This window comes from Vicugna pacos, chromosome 11 (genome assembly GCF_048564905.1).
Source record: "Vicugna pacos chromosome 11, VicPac4, whole genome shotgun sequence".
Taxonomy (NCBI): Eukaryota; Metazoa; Chordata; class Mammalia; order Artiodactyla; family Camelidae; genus Vicugna; species Vicugna pacos.
The window spans coordinates 80,205,624-80,224,897 of record NC_132997.1 but is presented as its reverse complement, the minus strand read 5'-3'; the positions used below and the strand labels follow the sequence as shown (position 1 = coordinate 80,224,897).

At 44.6% G+C, this 19,274-nt stretch overlaps 1 protein-coding gene across 1 annotated transcript in view; it reads right to left on the bottom strand.

The window, feature by feature from the left end:
• SORCS3 (sortilin related VPS10 domain containing receptor 3) overlaps positions 1 to 19,274 on the bottom strand; it is a 560,208-nt gene that overhangs the window by 372,569 nt on the left and 168,365 nt on the right. The window contains exon 2 of the mRNA XM_006216335.4: positions 12,656 to 12,723. Within this exon, the coding sequence (XP_006216397.1) occupies positions 12,656 to 12,723 (68 nt within the window). The remainder of the gene's footprint in view (positions 1 to 12,655; positions 12,724 to 19,274) is intronic.

Sequence of the window (19,274 nt, the reverse complement as noted above, 5' to 3'; positions counted from 1 at the left end):
AACATGTGACTCCTGTGAAGGCGATTGGTCCGGTATTCCCAGAACCCTCCTAGCTTTCTGGTGGTCCCAGTCTCCTGATGCATAGGAATGGACAAGGGAGACAGCCTAGCCAGGAAATTCTCACCCCTGAACACACTTAATGTTTTGACTACTTAACCCAAGTGGTCTCTTCAATTCCTTCTCTCAGGAATTGAAACCACAGGGAAGGTTGTTGTCGTATGATGACAGCTCACCAGAGAGCAGAGCTGTGACATCCAGTTGTCCTGCTCCCTGGAAATGTAGAGTACAGCATGACAATCCACGGTCCCTGGAGATGCTTAGGATTTTGTTATTCCTGAGGTTTTGTTGTTCTCTCTCCCTCCAAATGTTGAGCCATAGCATTATCCTTCCAACAAATCCAATACGTTGCCTAAGTAAGTGATGATTTCTGTCGCTTGCCACCAAAACTTATGAATAGAAAGCTTTCCAAATTCACCTGAAACCCATTCCCCATTTGTTGTGCTCTCTGATCCCCAGGGAGCCTAGATTTCCAGCTGCCAACTCACCCCTATGGGTTATCGCAACACAACTCCATGGAGGGCAGGACCTTACGACCATTCTCCTGTAGCACCACTCTCTGAAATCAATGTTAATTGCCCAATTAAACAAGCCTGATGCTGACAGAATGTGAGCTAATTAGCACGAGCCAAAGCTCATTCCAGTTACTAACCTTTATGGTTGTCATTTATAAAGAGGAGGGTGCAACTATGTATTTTTGCATGAACGATTACGCTTGTCATTCTGAGTCAGCCGTAAGGAAAACGGGTAAGAGGGCATGGCGCTATGCTGGGGGGAAGGTTCCCCAAAATAAGTTTTCATGGGCCTTTCAGAATAAAAATGGCCATGAAGCCTCTTAGGTCAGTGGTTATATCAAAATCAAGGGGGGAATTCTTTAAAACCATAAATTCCTAGATCTTGATCCCAGAAATTGATTCAGTCAGTTTGGAATAAGGCCCAGGAAACCAGCTTTTCATATATTTCCCTGGTGATTCTCATGATCCCCCAGAATTGAAAATCACTTAGACAAATATCCAAGGAAACCCATTCCTAGTCCCCAAAGAGGTCCCTTGGCCATAGGTCTCTAATGAAATGTGAGTGGCTGCAGAGCTGGAAAGGCCAGGAAGGAGTGACTATTAATTTAACAGCAAGAGCATGGGGCTGCTGAGATCTGGTAGACCTGGAGCTGGGCACCAGATCTGAACTCACTGACCACCAACCCATTCGAGACCTTATTTTATCCATCTGTAAAATAGAATGTTTAATTATACAGGCCTCACATTCCTTCCAGAAATATGAGACGGGCCATGAGTTCATGTGGCAATGACTACAAATATACCAGTTTAAGAGATTAGTACCCTTGAAAGGAAAATCTTTCAAAAGACAAATGCTATGTATTGCATTTTAAGACTTCACTTTAGCTTTAACTTGGGCACAAATGATTTGGAAGCAGCAGTAAGCTGTGAAATGCTTCCTTTGTAAGTTCAGTGTTTCTGAAAAAAAAATACTCACAGAAACGTAACAGAAAGAAGAGGTCTTTTTTACCAGTTTATTGCTCCCCAAATAAAGTCTACAGCAATGGTCTTTGTGGAGAAGTTGCCAGAAGCCTCCTAATGACATTTACAGTCTATGTCCAATGAAGTAACTGGCCACCAAAAGATGAGAAAGTAACTATAAAAGCTTGACTATCTCATCTTTATAGTCATTACATATGTAAGCAGGAACAGGGTATGAAAAATCCACTCTTCTATAAATTTGGAAATAGATAGGCTCCGTGTGAATTGAAATTTTTCCTCTTTTTTTTTTTTTTGGCTTCAAACCACATTCCAAGGACCCACCTATCAGTTTTACGCATGTGGACATCTGGCAGGGAAATAAATTAGGGCTTCTCTTAGAGAGTCGGGAAGTGCATCCATTTATAAATGTTATTTTAGAAGGAACTGTCTGCTCCTGTTTGCTTATTAACTTCATTAGAAGGCTAATGAATCTACTGCTGAGAAAATGAGAGGGAGCTCAGGCTGGAGAAGGGGGTGAGCAGAATTCCACTCCCCTTCTCCAAACAGTGGGGTTATTTATGATGCTGATAAAATGGCACTGCATTTGGGGGAAGGGAAAAATAACATAAAATAACAATCAACAGACACCATCCATACAAAAGGGTCACATTCTCTCAGCCACTGGACAAAGTCAAGATTTGTACATGTCAGGATCCTTCCTAGTGGAAGAAAAAAGACTAGGCCATGAAAAGAAACCTCTTCCCCATCATAACTAGGAAAATATGAAATCTGCAATCCAGATGTGCTTCTCCAGAGCTGCACTTCTCTATTCTCAAGCAAAGTAAAATGTCTGAGGTCTCGATATTTAGGGAAAACTCTTCTCTCTATATTTTTTGGGGGAAACAGAGTTTCATAGATTAAATGATGCTCTCTATTTAATGAATTTAAATTAAGTAGTCAGGACAGGTGTTCTGGCTAACACCTGCCAATAAGCCACTCTCCATCCGTGAGAGATGCATGTGGCCGGCACCACTGGATATTTAAGGAGGGTGGCTGTGCTCACCAGCGGGGCTGTTAGCTCATAGAAGTTATCTGCTGGGCATCATAAATCCTGTGTGTGTTTCCTGTTTGACATCCCAGATTGGTAGAGTCTGTGGACTTGGAGTTGAAAGGGACTTGAGAGATCATTTCATTTAATACTTTTGTTGATGAGCAAACAGAAGGATGGCATGAGAAATCCAGTTAATCAGTAACTGAGGGGAGCCTAGCTTCCTCTGAGCTCAGTGGTCCCCAACTACCTGAAAATCAGAACCAACCAGGGAAATTTTTAAAGTATATATCCTGAGTAACACCCAGTCTCACTAAATTGGAACATCTTGGGTAGGAGCCAGGAATCTAGATTTTTTTTAACACATTCCACAAGTAATTCTGAGGATACACCAAGTTTGTGACACATGGATGACCGCACCCTGCCTTCCATGTTAATTCCTTGGGTAACAAAGCTCTTCAAAGGGCTTGCATCCCCCAGTAGTTGCATTAAAAAGAAAATAACCAGCAACAGACGAGTTAACTCAACACCATGTTAGGGGAACTTAAATCAGATTGTGCTTTGCATCCTACACACAAAATCAGCCACAGCAGCAGCAGCAGCTGGTGTAGGAAAACCAAGTAATATATTAACCTTTCCCTTTTATCAAGCGCAAGTGAGTAAAGGAGAAGACTACAGAACATTCATTCTCTCAACAGAAATGTGTCATTTCCAGGCATCATGTTCTTAGGATTCGAGGTGTGTCCCGCACCCCACCTCCTAAAGATATGGGCAACAGCTGTCCCCTGGAGCCCGACAAGCTGCAGGGCTAGGAGGATATGGGCCTATGAACAAACAATAATTATTACATTAAGTACTAACTAGATTGTAGGCATTTTGCATTCTACGCATTCTCTCACTGACTCCTCATGAAGCTTCCACTGGGGTAGGTCTTATTGTCATCCCACTACACGGGTAAGTAAACTGAGGCTTAGAGAAATTAAAAAGTTGCCTAAGGTTGTACAGCTAGCAAGCAGATCTGGGATTCGCACCCAGGCAACCTGAATTCAGAACCCACTCCTTTAAGCACCACCCATACTCCATCCCCTCTGTTACCAGGTGTTTCTGAGAACTATGAGAACTACAGGTATATGAAAAAGTATCTCCTCCTAAAAGTTTCAGATCCTAATGGAGAAATAAGGTGTTTTACGGTAAACAGCAAAACAAAATATATGAGCCACACTGATCATTTCTCTAGTTCATTCCTAGAATTGCTTTTCACCCTCATGGAATGAGGTATGATAATAATAAAAATATAAGTATTTCTACAGCAGGGCCACGCACCACAGAACGCAGTGTGTTTTGCATATACGCGTGTATGTTTGCACATGCCTGATGCTGCGTCCTACGTGCATTAATCTTATCTTTCAACCAAACTGAACATTCCTCGAGGACAGCAATCATGGAATACTTATTCTGCATCTCCCAGCAATGAGCACAGGCCTGCTTACATAACGGATGCTCAATTAATTATCTGTTCAACTGAATGCTCTGTGACCCATTCAGGAGTTTTCACCAGATTTAGTACCACCAAAAGCAAACAGAAGGCGGCCCCAGCTCTGGAGGAAGGATTTCCCAGCCTGTATCAGTCCAGCCATCGGAACCTTACATATGAAGAGCCCAGCGAATAGGATGGAAAGCTTTTAATTAACAGCCTAGCAAAAAGAAAACTGTCATTCCAATCTGCAGTTTTGTTTCCATTAATTCACTCAGATTCAGCAATTCCACCAAGGAATTGGGATGAACAGCTGCCGAGGGAGGGAAGCACATACATAAATCATGAGTGTCATTAAAATTTGTAAACTAATAACTTCTGGGAAGTCTTAGCAGTTATTATCAGGGTTTTCTTGGCAGACAAAAAATTAATAAATCCAAAAGGTCTCCACTTTCTATTAAATAAAAAAAATAAAAAAACCAGCATCCCCTGGAAAGGTCACTGACAGAACAATTAGAGGAGGAAATAAATGGCCCAGACAACAGCTTGCAAACCAGATGAAGAGGCGCAGGATTCCCCAGTGTCAGGGGGATAAGACAGCTCAATACAAGGGAAGCAACAGGGCCAGGCGGGGCTGGGGCCGGGCTGGGTTTGGGGCTGCTGGAACTTCCGTTCAGTTCTCCTAGCCTTTATTTAGTGCAGCCCACGTCCTGGGCATTGTACATCCAGAAATAAGAAAGGCACATGGTCCTGGGCCTCAAGAAGGTCCCTGGCTGGGAACAAATCATCAACACAGTGTCGGGATGTGACACTGGTGGTAAGCAGAGGAGAGGCACCCAATGCAGGGAGGAGGGTCAGAGAAGACATCTGGGAGGTTGTGCCCAGGAAGTGGACACCTAAACACCCCAACCAGGAAGCCCTTGATTTGAAGCCTGCTTGCTCTGCAGGCCTTGAGGCCAGGCACACAGATGGAATGGCTGAGAAGCCTCCTCGCTTTTCCAAGAGCAGGTCTCCCACACTGCTGGGCCGAGGTGGGTGAAATGGAGAGAGGGAATGAGGTGCAGTGGCAATGCAGGGGGACCATCCATTGCAAAGGATTCCTGGTTCCTCTTATGCCTAGACAGCTACAGATTTGTTGTGCTCTGTGAGGACCCCTCATCCGATAGAAATTCCAGAGGAGAGCTCCTGTGACCTCACACCTGATCAGAAACTGACCATTCAGGGACCTTGGCTGGAGACCAGCACTTGGAATGGACAGATGGAAGCTGGAAGATTGCTTGCTAGCATCTCTACCTCCAGAAAACAGGACCTTAACATTTTTTTGAGGGGAGGGCAATGTGTTTGTTTATCAGTTCAAGTGTTAATATTTAAGACATTTAGAACTGAACCCAAGAAGTGATCTACCAGTCGGAAACATAAATCCCCACTGTGACTTCTGTTCAAAACTCAAGACTCAAAAACCTCAGACAGTGGATTCACTGGTCTTTACATAGGTTCCACTTCCAAAAAAGAGTAGCACCCTTGCTCTCAAATCAAGGACCATGATTGCCACTAAATGAGGCAGAGATGCACACACCCATCTGTGCAGATGGGCATGAAGATGGCAGCAAAGCATGGGCCACATGGCACTGCCACACAGATGAGGGGGAGCATGACCCTGCCATTGAGTCTGCAATGCCGGCACACCATATAACAACGGCCTATTTCCAGTTGGGAATGGAAAACACATGAAGAGGGTGCCTCTATCCAGCCCAGGGCTTCCATTTAGGGGATGACATGTGAGTTTCAATGTAGGGGACATGTGAGTTTCCATGCAGGGGACATGTGAGTTTATGGAAGGAGATCAGGAGCTGGGAGAACTCCTAATCTCAGACTTCTGACCCAGGAAACTCTGGGAAAGTGTCTTCCTCCCCCTGAACTCACATCCTTATCCCTGGAAAAATAAGGTTCTGTGGTTACAAGAAAATGTTTGCCCACCTCACACCAGTCAGAAAGGGCATCATCTAAAAGTCCACACACGAGAAATGCTGGAGAGGGTGTGGAGAAAAGGGAACCCTCCTATGCTGTTGGTAGGAATGCAAACTACTAGAGCCACTGTGGAGAACAGCATAGAGATTCCATAAAAAGCTAAAAATAGACTTACCATATGATCCAGCAATCCCACTCCTGGGCATACATGTGATGAAAACTCTAATTTGGGAAGATACATGCACCCCAATGTTCACAGCAGCACTATTTACAACAACCAAGATGTGGATGCAACCTAAATATCCATCAACAGATGACTGGATAAAGAAGCTGTGTATATTTATACAATGGAATAGTACTCAGCCATATAAAAGAATGAAATAACACTATTTGCAGCAACATGGATGGACCTAAAGATTGTCATACTAAGTGAAGTAAGTCAGAGAAAGACAAATATCATGACATCACATACATGGAATCTAAAAAAGATGATACAAATGAACTTACTTACAAACCAGAAATAGACTCACAGACACAGAAAACAAACTGTGGTTACCAAAGAGGAAAGAGGGGGAGGGATAAACTAGAAATTTGTAAATAATATATACACACTACTATATATAAAACAGATAATTGACAAGGACCTACTGTATAGCCAGGGAACTATATTCAATATCTTGTAATAACCTATAATAGAAAAGAATCTGAAAAAGAAGGTAAGCGTATATGTGTGTGTGTGTGTGTGTGTGTGTGTATAAAACTGAATCACTGTGCTATACACCTGAAACTAACACAACATTGTAAATCAACTATACTTCAATATAAAAAAAGAGAGAATGTTTGCTATGATCCTTTTTAGCCCTAAGACTCTAACTCTAAGGTCAACAGCCATGATTATTTCAGAATTACCAAGAACCACAGTTCAAAGACCTAACAGTTCTGGTGGCTCCTTCTACTTCTGTGGACAGATTTGTATAGCCTTCCTTTCATTTTAGGTTATCAGAGTTTTGATATGGACCAGGTCAGCCCTTAACTTTGCACATATTCCAAGTATCATAACATCATAAAATAATTTCCCTCCAGAACAGGTGGCTATGAAAGTAAAAAGTAAAATTTTTTATCTTTTGTCCTTTGGTAAAACAGATATGCATTTCTAGGGGGGAAAAAGCTACCCCCAAAATGAACTGATAATATTTGAAAAAGAGGGTACCAGACTTCCATGGAGCAGTATGGCATCCAGTAGGTATATGGAGCTACTTAGCACTCAAAGTGTGGCTGGTCCAAATGGAGAAATGCCCTTAAGTGTAAAATATACATTGGATTTTAGAGACTTACTACAAAAAACATGCAAAATAGCTCATTAATAATTTTTATTGATTAGACATTGAAATGATAGTTCTATACAACTAGGTTAAAGAAAATGTATTAATAAAATTGATCTCAACTGTTTCTTTTCGCATTACTGACTGCTGGAAAATTACGTGGCTCACGTACCTTTCTAATAGGACGGCACTGGACTCAATCTCAGAAAGCATATTTTAGCCTAGAGGTTGAAATCCCAGGCCAACCACCCTCTAGCAGTCTTTCCACTGTGGGGTTTTCTCCTTCTCCCACTTTCCATGTCACCCCATTCTCCCACCCATAAGAAGGATCTCTTACCCTGCAGGAGTTAAAGAATCCACTCTCATGACAGCATCAGACCCAGCACACAGGGTAGAATGAACACAGACAGGTGTCAGGTGGACCTGGACCCCCTACTTAGTACCCCTATGATCTGGGGCAAGTTGTTTAATCGCTGTAATGGTCAACGCTTTCATCTGTGAGTCAGAGCTGGTGACCCTCCAGTTTCTTGTAAAGGACAGAACAGGAGAGCTTGGGTGAAACAACCTGCATAGAGAAGCAGCTCCATTGCTGGAGGATTACATGGTGACGACTGACTCTCCTTGGGCATTTTTTATGCACAAGCACTGGAGGTCAGGTACATTTCTAGGCCGTCTACATATTTTATTTCATTGAAACCTCATAACAACTTTATGTGGTAGGTGGAAGGACAATCCTCATTGTACAGATAAGGAAATGGAGCCACAGAGAGGTAAAGAAGCATGTTCAAGATCACTCAGTGGCTAAGTGGAGGAGGGTGGACTTGAACCCAGGCCATCAGTCCCAGAGCTTCACTCTTAATCACTTTGAGGAGGAGGAAGCTGATTGACGCTCAGCCTCCTGGCCTTGACTCATCTCTCCTCCTTGGGTCAGGCTTCTGTAAAATCGAACAGAGTCAGTCTTATCTTCTGACATCTAGACATCCCTGCCCTGCTCATCCCCACAGGTCCCAGCTAGTCAGTTCTGTGGTGGGGACTCTGACTGACAATTTGAATAAACCAGACATCCCCCCCAAAAATATCGAATCGAGTTACTCTTGGCAGATGGGCAACGTCTAGGCTTGTCACACTATGGAATAAAAACACCCTGAAAGCAACGCCCTGGGTCTTTTTAAAAAGTCAGTCCCCAACCTCATTGACTCTGTAAGTTTGTCATCCTATATGTAAAATGTCCTTTGACTAAAGGATGCCAACAGATGGATGTGCTAAATGACCAAGTTACACAACCATCCTTGTGTTGGTGGAGAGAAAAAAATTCCGACCACCTACAGTATAAAGGCACCAAGGAGTTCCAGAAAGACTGTCACAGGGCTCACGCCACTGCCACACCACAGAATGCCTTCAAACAGTCTTTTGTCTACTTAGAAGTCGATGGCTTCTAAATTATTAATTCAGTGAGGCAAATAATTATATCACACTGTAACCTGGCAGGGAGAGTCATCTTGTCCTGACAGCTGCTGCTCCAGGCTCCTCTGCTGTACAGAAAATTGAAGAAGAATCACCAAATTCAATTTCAACTTGGTTAAGCATGTTGGGCCAAATCAGGGAAACGAAAGGGTGGGTGTTTAATTTAGTTTCTTTTCTCTGCTCACTGTATTAGTAAGGAAGGAAGCAGTGCTCTAGGCTCTGCCTGTAAAATACATCATTAACAATATAGAAAAGAGGACGGGAGGCACAGATCTGTAGGGGTGAGTCGGGAAGAATGAAAAGTGGAAGGCACCCTGTGAGGCCCCGGCAAGTTGGAAAATTCCCACAAAGTTTAGAAGCCCCCTTTCTCAGCCAAATCTCAGTAGGAGTTTCTAAGCTAAGCTTTATCACACCTATGAACTCTCCGAATTACATCACAAAAATACATCCATATACAACGTTTATCCAGAGGGAAAGCCCCTAATATCGACCAGCTTTTTCAAATCCCTGAGAGGTCACACCATATATACTCTGTTAGCCACAATCTATGCTCTGAGTTTGACCCCTTCTGTGAAACTGCTGAGTCCCCACATCCTCCTTACCTGGTCCAACACCCTGCTACCCTCCCTGCCTCCTTCCCGGCTCCCTTCTCTCCTATACCCAGCCTTGCCCGGTGTCTCCCCTGTAGCAGGGACATTTTTCCACTTTCCATTTGCCAAATTGCATCCCGACCCTCATTCCAACACCCAGCTCAGAGAATCTTGTCTACAAAAGAATGCCTTTGACTAAGTAGAAACTGCTGTTCCAATTCACCCCAATCTGTACAAGGAACAACAACAAACATCACTCTTCCCCCTCCCCGTCCGCTGCCATCGCCCCTGAAGATCCATGCTAATGCTTAGATAACAGAACACATCCCTTTGGTGTCCTACCATTTCTATCACACGGACCCCCGCATTAGTGGGTCCTTATAAACAAAGTCAATAATGAAATGAAAACTATCACAACGCACACAATTAGAATGATCATTAATGATTACAATTAATTGAGCACCTCCCACATGCGAGTGACTGTCCTAAACATTTGTACATTTAGTATTTCCTTTAATCCTTACAATCCATCCATTAATTTATTCATCGAGCAAACATATTAAGTACCTCCTGTGTGCCACATGCTACTCGAGGTGCTGACAACACAGCACTGAATTAAGACGTAAAAAGTGTTCTCTCTCTACAAGCTTAGATGTTAGTGGGTGTAGGTAGACTATAAATAAATCAATAAGTAAATATTTAGCAGCTAGAGGGTGATTGGTACGAAGGAGGAAAATGCAGCTGAGTGATGGAATGCTAAGTCCAAAGGAAAAGGCTTCACTGATCAGGTGAACAGAGAGGAGGGAAGAGAGGGGGCACCCCGCCCCCGGGAAGAAGAGAGCTCAGGCCAAGTAAGGAGCTGAGTATGAGAGCTCTAGGGAGCAGAGGTTGATTGGGTCAAGGAACAGCAAGCACAGGGTGGCTGGAGCACAGGTAAGACCTGCACTCTCTCCAGTTTACATCCAGGGAAACTGAGGTTTAACAGAGTGAAGTGGGTTGAATGGCAGCCCCCCCTTAAAATACATCCTGACCCCTAGAACCTGTGATTGGCCCTTATTTGCAACAGTGTCTTTGCAGATGGAATTAAGGACCTGGAAATGAGATCATTCTGGATTATCCAGCTGGGCTCTAACTCCAATGGCAAGTGTCTCTTCTTCTTCTTTTTTTTTTTTTTCCCAATTTCCAGCATCTTTTATTTTTAGCAGGTGTCCTTCTCAGGGAAAGATGAGGAGAAGACACAGACACAGAGGAGAAGGTGCTGAGGGCAGAGACTGGAGTAATGCAGCCCCAAGGAACACCAACGGACACCAGAAGCTAGAAGGCACAAGGAAGAATTCTCCCTAGAGCCTCCAGAGGGAGGGTGGCCCTAAAGACACCTTGATCCTAGATTTCTGGCCTCTAGACTGGAGACAGTAAATTTCTGCTGGTTTAAGCCAGCCGGTCTGTGGTCCTTGATTATGGAGACAGTAAATTTCTGCTGGTTTAAGCCAGCCGGTCTGTGGTCCTTGATTATGGCAGCCCTGGGAAAGAGATCCAGAGAGGTTAGTTAAAATGCCCGGAGCTGTTTGGGTGGACAAGTTTGGACAGTTTGGAATTTAAATCCTGGCAATGGGACATCAGGGTGCCCATGGGGACACTCGGCCATCTACTGTCTCTGGCACACACCATACTGGCTCTTAACGACTGTGGAGCATACACTCCATCACTCACAGGCCTCTAGCATTAAGTACCCAGCCTCGGCTCCCTGGCTTTGCTTGGCCCACCCCTAGAACTACCAAACCTTTCCCGAACCCTGGGCTACAGGAATAGCTGTTTCCCATTGTAAGGACAGGATTTTCTGGCTTATTCCATTATCTGTACCAAGCAGACAGCACTGGAGTCAGGCTTAAAGGATCACCATAGTGTCACTGCGACGGGGCCAGAGGGGATGGTTTCTGAGGCGCTCATTCCCTGCAAGTCCCACGTGAGTAGAAATAGGCAGGCTTTCGTCTATGAGAAGCACCCTGGTTACTTATACCTCTGCCAATTTTCACTGAGCAGCAAAATTAGGTTTTGGACATCCTGGGCAAATCAGTGATATGAGCAATGAATCTCTAAACATGTAATAGATGCTATAACTGCTCCCCTCCCCGAGAGAGGCTCTAGCTGGTCCTCTGCAAACAAACAGGTCAGACGGAGAAGCAGCCAGCATGCAGCTGCTCACGCCCCAGACCCCTCTGCTCCAAGGCCCCAGGAGACCCTCAGGAGGGGCTCTCGGATAATGACATGGCCAACTGAATGGCCTTTTGTGACAGTGTTCTCCCCAATGTCTGCAAATGACAGGTCAAACAGGACAGATACATAGCCCTCTTGAGGCCCAGGGACGTAGTAAGCACAGACCACAAAGCACCAAATCACCGTGGCTGCTGAAACCTGCCGGGGCCCTGTGTGACTGCGCGCATGCGTGGCTGTGACCGCGCACATGCACGGGAGGAGGTATATGGAAGCGTGAGCGCGCAGTGTCCCCTGTCCAGAGAAACTCTGATTTAACCCACCCACGTCCTTGTCCCCATCCCAGCCTTCCGTGGGGGTTGACTAATCCAGCAAACATATCGACCCAGAGCCTAGAGTTCACAGAAATGCTGTCATTTCTCTTAAAGTCAAAACCAAAAAATGAGTATTTTAGGCTGAAAACTTTTTAATACACAATATCCATGTATTTGTCTTTACATCAGTGTCACTGTCAAAAGTATATTTTAATATTTTATGGAGGAAGGAGCCCACAAAGGCTGGGGACCACAAAGTCATCACATGGACCTGATTCCCTCATGTGCCTGTTCCCATAAAGCACAGGCTTCTCAAGGACCACAGAATCGGACGGGCACCAAGGACAGGAAATGGTCCCTGGTGCAAGACTCACGCCGAGGCCAGCATGCCTCCTGCGGCAGGCTCCCTCAGCCACGGCCCTCACTTATGCCAGGCATGCTCTGCTCTCTCTCCTCAGACTCCTGTTCACCAAGTCGAATGAGACACTGCAGGAATGCAGGCGCAATCGCGGTGCGAAGGAGAACACGTGACCCGCCCCAGGACAGATAAGCAAAGTGCTAAAAAAAAAATTCACAGATGGAGGCCATCAGTGCCACCTGGGGATTAAAGAAAGCACCCAGGAGGAGGACCATCCTCCGCTCCTTACAAAACGTGCTCTCCCACTGCTTAGCTGGCATTCCTCACGGGCGCCCAACCCACGTGGCTAGTTGACAAATCTGCAATCCACTTACCTCCAAAGTGAACTCTCAGTCACGCTTCCCAGGTTGAAGTCATACAGCTTCGTCAGGATAAGTATAACCTGAGAGGGGGACAAGGAGGACAGAGGAGAGGGACAAAGGGAGGGGGAAAAAGGAAGCTGACTTTAGTTTGTGTAACAACATACAGTGCATCTCAAACCACCCAGAGGAGAGCTTAGCATTTATCCTGTGAGTGGAGGGGTATTATAGGATCAAGCAAGGGGGAAAAATTACTAATTTAATGCTTCCCCGTAACTGGTAGCATTTATTTTAATCCTGACAATGCTTTGCATTTGAAATAAAACACGTCAACAGGAAATAACTGGGTTATCAACAGTTACTTCTCCACATCTGTCCTCCTTCAAGGTCAGACACGGGCCAGCTGGCTCTGTTCACCTGTGTGGCCACCCAGAGATCAGAGGATGGTCTTGCTTTTGATCTGAAGATGACTCTGACTTACAGACATGGACCTAAAAGAGTAATAAGAAAGAACTGGGTCTGATTCTGTCTGTCCACAGAGGGATTCAAAGAGATTTTATGTTCCCATCACTGGGGCCTCAGAGCCATAAATACTTGAATGACAGGCAAGCCCAGTCCCCAGCATCCTCTATGCCCCCACCATGGAGTAAGCGGGTCATCAGACTGGACTCCAGGACCACTTTCCTGACTCCAGTTGAAATTAAGAAACTCAGAAGGGAGCTGTATGTGTCAGAGAGCTGAAGCTACCTGTAATAGATTAGCAGTTTCCTGAAATAATCTTGGGTTGGTCAGGCTGGTCCCAGACCCTTTAAACTTCTCCAGCTGGGGACTTGGATATCAGACGTTTCCCTGCCTGCCCATCATGCATCTGGACGGTGGCTTAGGCACACCTCTGTATCTGCAAGGATTCTAAACATATGCACCTGAATCGATTTTAATCAAAACACAGGTGCCTAATATACAGTGCCTGCCTACACGCATGATAATCCAGTTACACATAATTGTGTTTATCTAAATTTAATGCACAACTCATTTCACTTTCCTCAGCTCCTTCCCATTCCACAATTTAACGTCCTCCAGTTCATTTGCACAGCAGCCATTAAACTCCTTCCGAGATAATGAATTTCTGCTACCAAGATGGGACTTTCCCATTCTAGGTATCCATTTAAGATTAAAGAAAAATAATCAGCCATTATATTGAACATTTTTATGGCATTTATCTGACGACAAAACACTAACTTTGAGATTTATTCTCATCCCGCACCCCATGGGGTCGGTCAGCACCATTTCCATTTTTTTTATGTAAACTATGAAAAAATTAGAGGCAAGGATATGACCCATTATGGGTCAAAGAGAGACCATGGAAAAGTTGGTTTGGAACGTTCAGCTTCTCTGCAGGGTCAGGACTGGAGGGCTGGGAGGTCTCCTCTCTGACTGTATCCTGTGATAGGCAGTAGTGGGTTGGCCGGAAACAGCCAAGCCAAGAACATCAATGACAAGGCTATTTGTAGAACATTAGAATAATCTGCCAAGGTACCTGTCCTATTGGCATAGCCCAAGGAGCATGTATGCTATGCAAAGCATAGTTCTTCACTGTTACTCAGTGGTCCACGCCTCTCCCATTAATTGTGAGTTTCCTCATTTGTTAAATTCAGAGGCTAATGAAGACAGGGGAGTTAACCACACCTTCTCCAACTGAAGACCTAGCAATGTGCCAATAACTCCTATTTGTTGAACTGATGCTAACACATACACACCCCAGACTTCTCATCATCTCACCTCTTTCATCTACAAAGTCATCCTCACAGTCACTATATAAAAACACGGGTGGCTATGCACAGGCCATCCCAAATTCTGGACAAACAGACTCAAAACTATGCTCTTCTAGGAAACAGGTCAGAACACCCATCTAGAGTCTGCAGGAGCAAGTCAGGCTACTTCACTGTCTCGCAACATCAAGCCTTCAGGTACACTGAACTACCTCCAAAAACTGCAAAGCCCACAAAGAGAGAACAAAGTGATGTCAGGGGTCAGAGTTCATGTAATTAATAGAGCATCTAACACACAAATGAGCCTGGAAAATCTTTCTATGAACCCAGAGCCGTTTCTATTCTATCAGCCTCCTTATCCAAATCTTGGACCACTTTCCTTCCCTCCCTCCATCTTCTCTGTCCTTAATATGTTTCTTGTGTATCTAATCTCATCTTAGTGTCTGCTTCTTGAAGGACCCAGACAAACACATCCTTCCACACCTCCATGAATATTATTTCTGCCCTTGGGGTAGATTGTTTCAATTTTGCCTCTTAATTCGTGCACTTTCTTGGTTAGAAATCTTCACTGGCTCCCACTGCCTAAGGGTGAAACCCAGACTCCTTACCTGATACATAAGGCAGCCCACAGTCTGACCACATCCTTTCCTCCAACCACTCTTCAATAGTTCTCAAAAAACTGCCCTCTGCTTTAGCAATCTAAGTTTCCAAGGGGCCGCCAATAAGCCAAACCCGTTCTCACATCTCTGCCTTCTTTCATGCTGTATCACTGTATCATTGCCTGTGCCCAGCCCTTCTATGACTTCCTGGACGTGCCTGACTTTGTTCAAGAAACAGCTCAGGGTCCGCCTTCTTCAGGCAGCTTCCAGCATTGTCCCAGCCATCAAAGTCCTCTCTCTTCTGAAGTCCCATTGCACTTAAAACCGATTTAAATCATCTGCCACTTAGTTAAGCATTATCTAAGTAGCTTCTGGATGTCCTATGATTCCAAACAACCTAAGTTGGGGTTCATGTTTTGAACTTCTGTCTCCCAAACAGACAGGCTCAGCTTGTCAAAGGTTCCTAAAAATCATCATTCTTGAGTCAATGAAAGATAATGGTGTTTTAGCAGTAAATTGTAGTCTTCAGAAGGGGATGGTATTAATCTAGGCTAGCACTCTCATTTTATAGATGAGGAAACTGAGACAGACAGAGAGGAAGTGACTCAAGTTAAAGCTCCAACAATGTGTGGCCTTGACCAATGACCCAGAACCCTGTTCTTCTCAGTCTATGAACAAAGCTGGAGACTAACAGTCACTGGAGAGCCTGTTATGTGCAGATTCCCTGGTCCCACCCCAGTATGTTTGACCTGGTGGATCCTGGGGAGGGTCTAGATGTTCTGCTGCGCCTATCAGAGGACCCACTTTGAGAAAGATTCCATCACATCATGATTCCTCCCCCAACTCTGTGCTGCAGCGACTCCACGCTTCCACTGTGGTGGAATCCTCATCGAGAAAATTAAACTGAGTTGGACTTTACAAAGAAAGCAATTCATAGAGATGTGTGAGGAGGATGTCTCAGAAAAATCACCCCAAGAGTCCCCAGAGGAAAGGACCAGACACTGAAAAGTAGGGGCTGGAAGCGTCTTTCCTCCTGGAGCCTGCACAGCAGGATAATAACAAAGTTATGAAGAGATGATAATGGAACCTTTAGCCTTAAGATATTCTGTGCTTAGCCAAGAAAACCAAGATCAAAAAAAGCCTGCCAAGCCCTGGCTTCTCTCACCATTCAGAGCCTTCCAAAGGCCACCAGAGAGAAGGGAATTACCAAGGAAGAAAACTAAAGGCAGATGCAGTAAACCCACTACCAAGCCCCAGGCTGCTGGGCGAGGCCTCAGATCAGAAAGAAAAGGTGTGAGTGCATCTCAGGAACCACCCGTGGCTAGATGAGGCACGCAGCAACGCCGGACTTGACTCCCCTCCAGCAAATGCCCCCGGATGAGAGCTGGCAGTGGAACTCAGAGAAGGAAAAGCAGGAACCAAACATTGATTGAACCCCTACTCTGTGCTAAATAGTGACTGAGTGCTTCGCAACCCTCATAACAAACTTTTGAGACTGAGCAGGTATCATACAGCACCCCCATTTTACAGATGAGTAAAGTGAGTCCTAAGAGCTTAGCAGTTTGCTTCTCCAGGCCAGAGCCGGCATTCCCACCCAGGGCTGTAAGAGGCTACCATGCCTGTTCTGCTCTAATTTAACATCCAGCGAAAGTCTGCGTGAGCGTTTTGTGTTCAGGGCAATAAACAGGCACATGCAGAGTAGAGAAGCATATCCTTGCTCTCAGGGAGTTTATCTCTCAATCAGGAATTCCACAACTATTTACTGAGCTCCCCTTCTGTGAATTAGAAAGGCACCTTGACCCAGCACTCAAGGCCCAGGGGTGAAGGTAACTTTTGTTTTCTTTGTTTTTGGATAAAGAAATCGGAAACAGAGATATGTAATGAGGAAATAACTAGATAAATTGTTGGAAGACCCAGGTTTGTCAAATAAGTTCCTTTTTGACCAACTGGCTACAATCCCTTGGGGGATTTCAGACAGGAGAGATGAAAATAAATTGGAATGATTCATGAGTAAATAAAACTTCTCTCTTAAAATATGCTATACACATATTGATACACACACATAGAATGGTGAAGTCACTATATATATATATATGTATATATATACACACACACATATATATACACATATATATAAAAGCTCGTATGTTTAGGTACATGTAACCTTAAATTGGTATCAGATATCTTCTCCGGAAAAACACTTGTTCATACATCTTATAACTTCTGTCACATTGGATTAATATGATTTCTCCATATGTCTGTCTGGTCTGTTAGATTATGATGTCTTGGAGGTTAGAAATCAGGTCTCGCTCAACTCTGCATCGCCAATGCCTAATACAACGCCTGACACATGGAGGGTGTCATACAAGGTCCACTGAATGAATTATAAGTGAATGACAATAAAGGAAGGGATGAGATGATAAATGTATCTGAGAGGTACAGATAATACGCTATAAGAGTTGAAACGAGGAAGCAATTAAATACAGAAAATGTGCCAGCAAAGTCTTCATGAAGCAAAGATTGTAAGAGCTGAAACTCAAAGTATGAAGAATTTAAATATAGAGAAATGGAACTCACTCCCTTGCCTGCCTGGCCGCCTTCTCTTTCTTTCTCTCTTTCTCTTTCTTTTCCCTCCCTTCCTTCCTTCCTTCCTTCCTTCCTTCCTTCCTTCCTTCCTTTCTTCCTTCCTTCCTTTCTTCCTTCCTTCCTTCCTTTTTTAATTGGACAGGAATACATACAAAAAAAGCAGGGGGGAAGGGTGCCATTCCAGCTGTAAGAAACAGCTGAGAGGCAGAGCGGAATGGGCCACTGGGGGCAAAAGCAGCCGTGTGTTGTGTGCAGTGTCATGTGTACACCACCCACATGGAGACTCAGTCAGGCTATGCCAAGGTGGGAAAGAAGGCACAAAGGACGATGGAATCGTGCAGGAAGGACAGAGGAAGCTCAACCTGTAGTCAACTGTGGGTTGATAAAATGTTTTATAGGAGTGAAGAGGGTGATAATAATGAGGGACTATATTATAACAGTGGACTTACTAAACATAAACATATACATATATACATATATAATATTAATGTATATTATGCATAACATAATATATACACTAGATGACTATAAGAAGAAATTTACTCTGTGTGCATATATACAGAGTATATGCATACACATACATATACACACATTACATATATATTAAGGGACTATATTATAACAAGGCACTCATTTAATTAGGTGACAATGAGGGACATGGCTGGCCTTTTACAAAGTCCGTTGTTGATGCCGTGCACCTCCAACCATATTGCTGCCCCCAGGTGCTCAGGCCAGCCCTCAGCCAATCGCCTGATCTTAATACACACACATAGTGCCAGTAACTAATGTCTTTATTTGTCACATCCCGTCTCCCTTTCATTCTTCTATTCCTGCCTCATGGAAAACACAGCATAAGATTCTTGAGGGTAAAGTGATCAAAAGAGAAGTGGTTCCTGACTTCATGAACTGTATAGTCTTCCTTAAGTGGCTGCCTTCCAGGAGTATCTGGATGTGAAGTAAGGAGTTCAAGTCTCTGGCAGGGTTGGGGAGAGTGATACCTGGGGACAGGGGAGCTGTCTAGCTTCCTCCCACCCACTTCCTTTGGGAGAGAAGATACCCCCACTCAGAACTGCGGACAAGGAAGTTTTGGTCCCTAGGCTACCGGAGAGTCCTAAATCTCTCCAAGTCTAATTCACTGATCCCACTGGGGCCGGCTGGCCGCCTCCTGGATGAGGCTCTCCAGGAAGCGTGGAAGGAACGGAGCACTCACAACCAGAGGGATGCGCTCGAAGCCCAGTCTCACCGAATGCTCCTGGGCGAGCCCGAGCAACTTCTTTACATTTTCAGAATCTGTTCCAGTTTCCTAAATGGGGATAATGATACGCCTTCCCTGCCAACCTCAGAAGGTTTTGGTTCAAACCAACTAAGGAAAGCTGACCTGCTTTAGAAGCTGTCTTATGCAAATATGAGTTATTAGTATGTTAATTATTCTTCAGGAGACAAAGGTTCCAAGTCATCCTTACTCGATCTGATTTGGGAAAAGGAGAACTCAGGTCCTAGAGGTGCTAAGCTCCTTCCCCAAAATACCCACCCGTTCCGACCGCAGCTGCAGTACAGGAGGCTGCAGGTCAGACCCCGTGTGTCCGCCTAGCTCCTCCACTCGGCGTCAGCTTCAGAAGGCAGGCAGGGACCCCGGGGGGATCCCTGCCCTCTGAAAGGGTAGTGCACAGGCTGCAAATT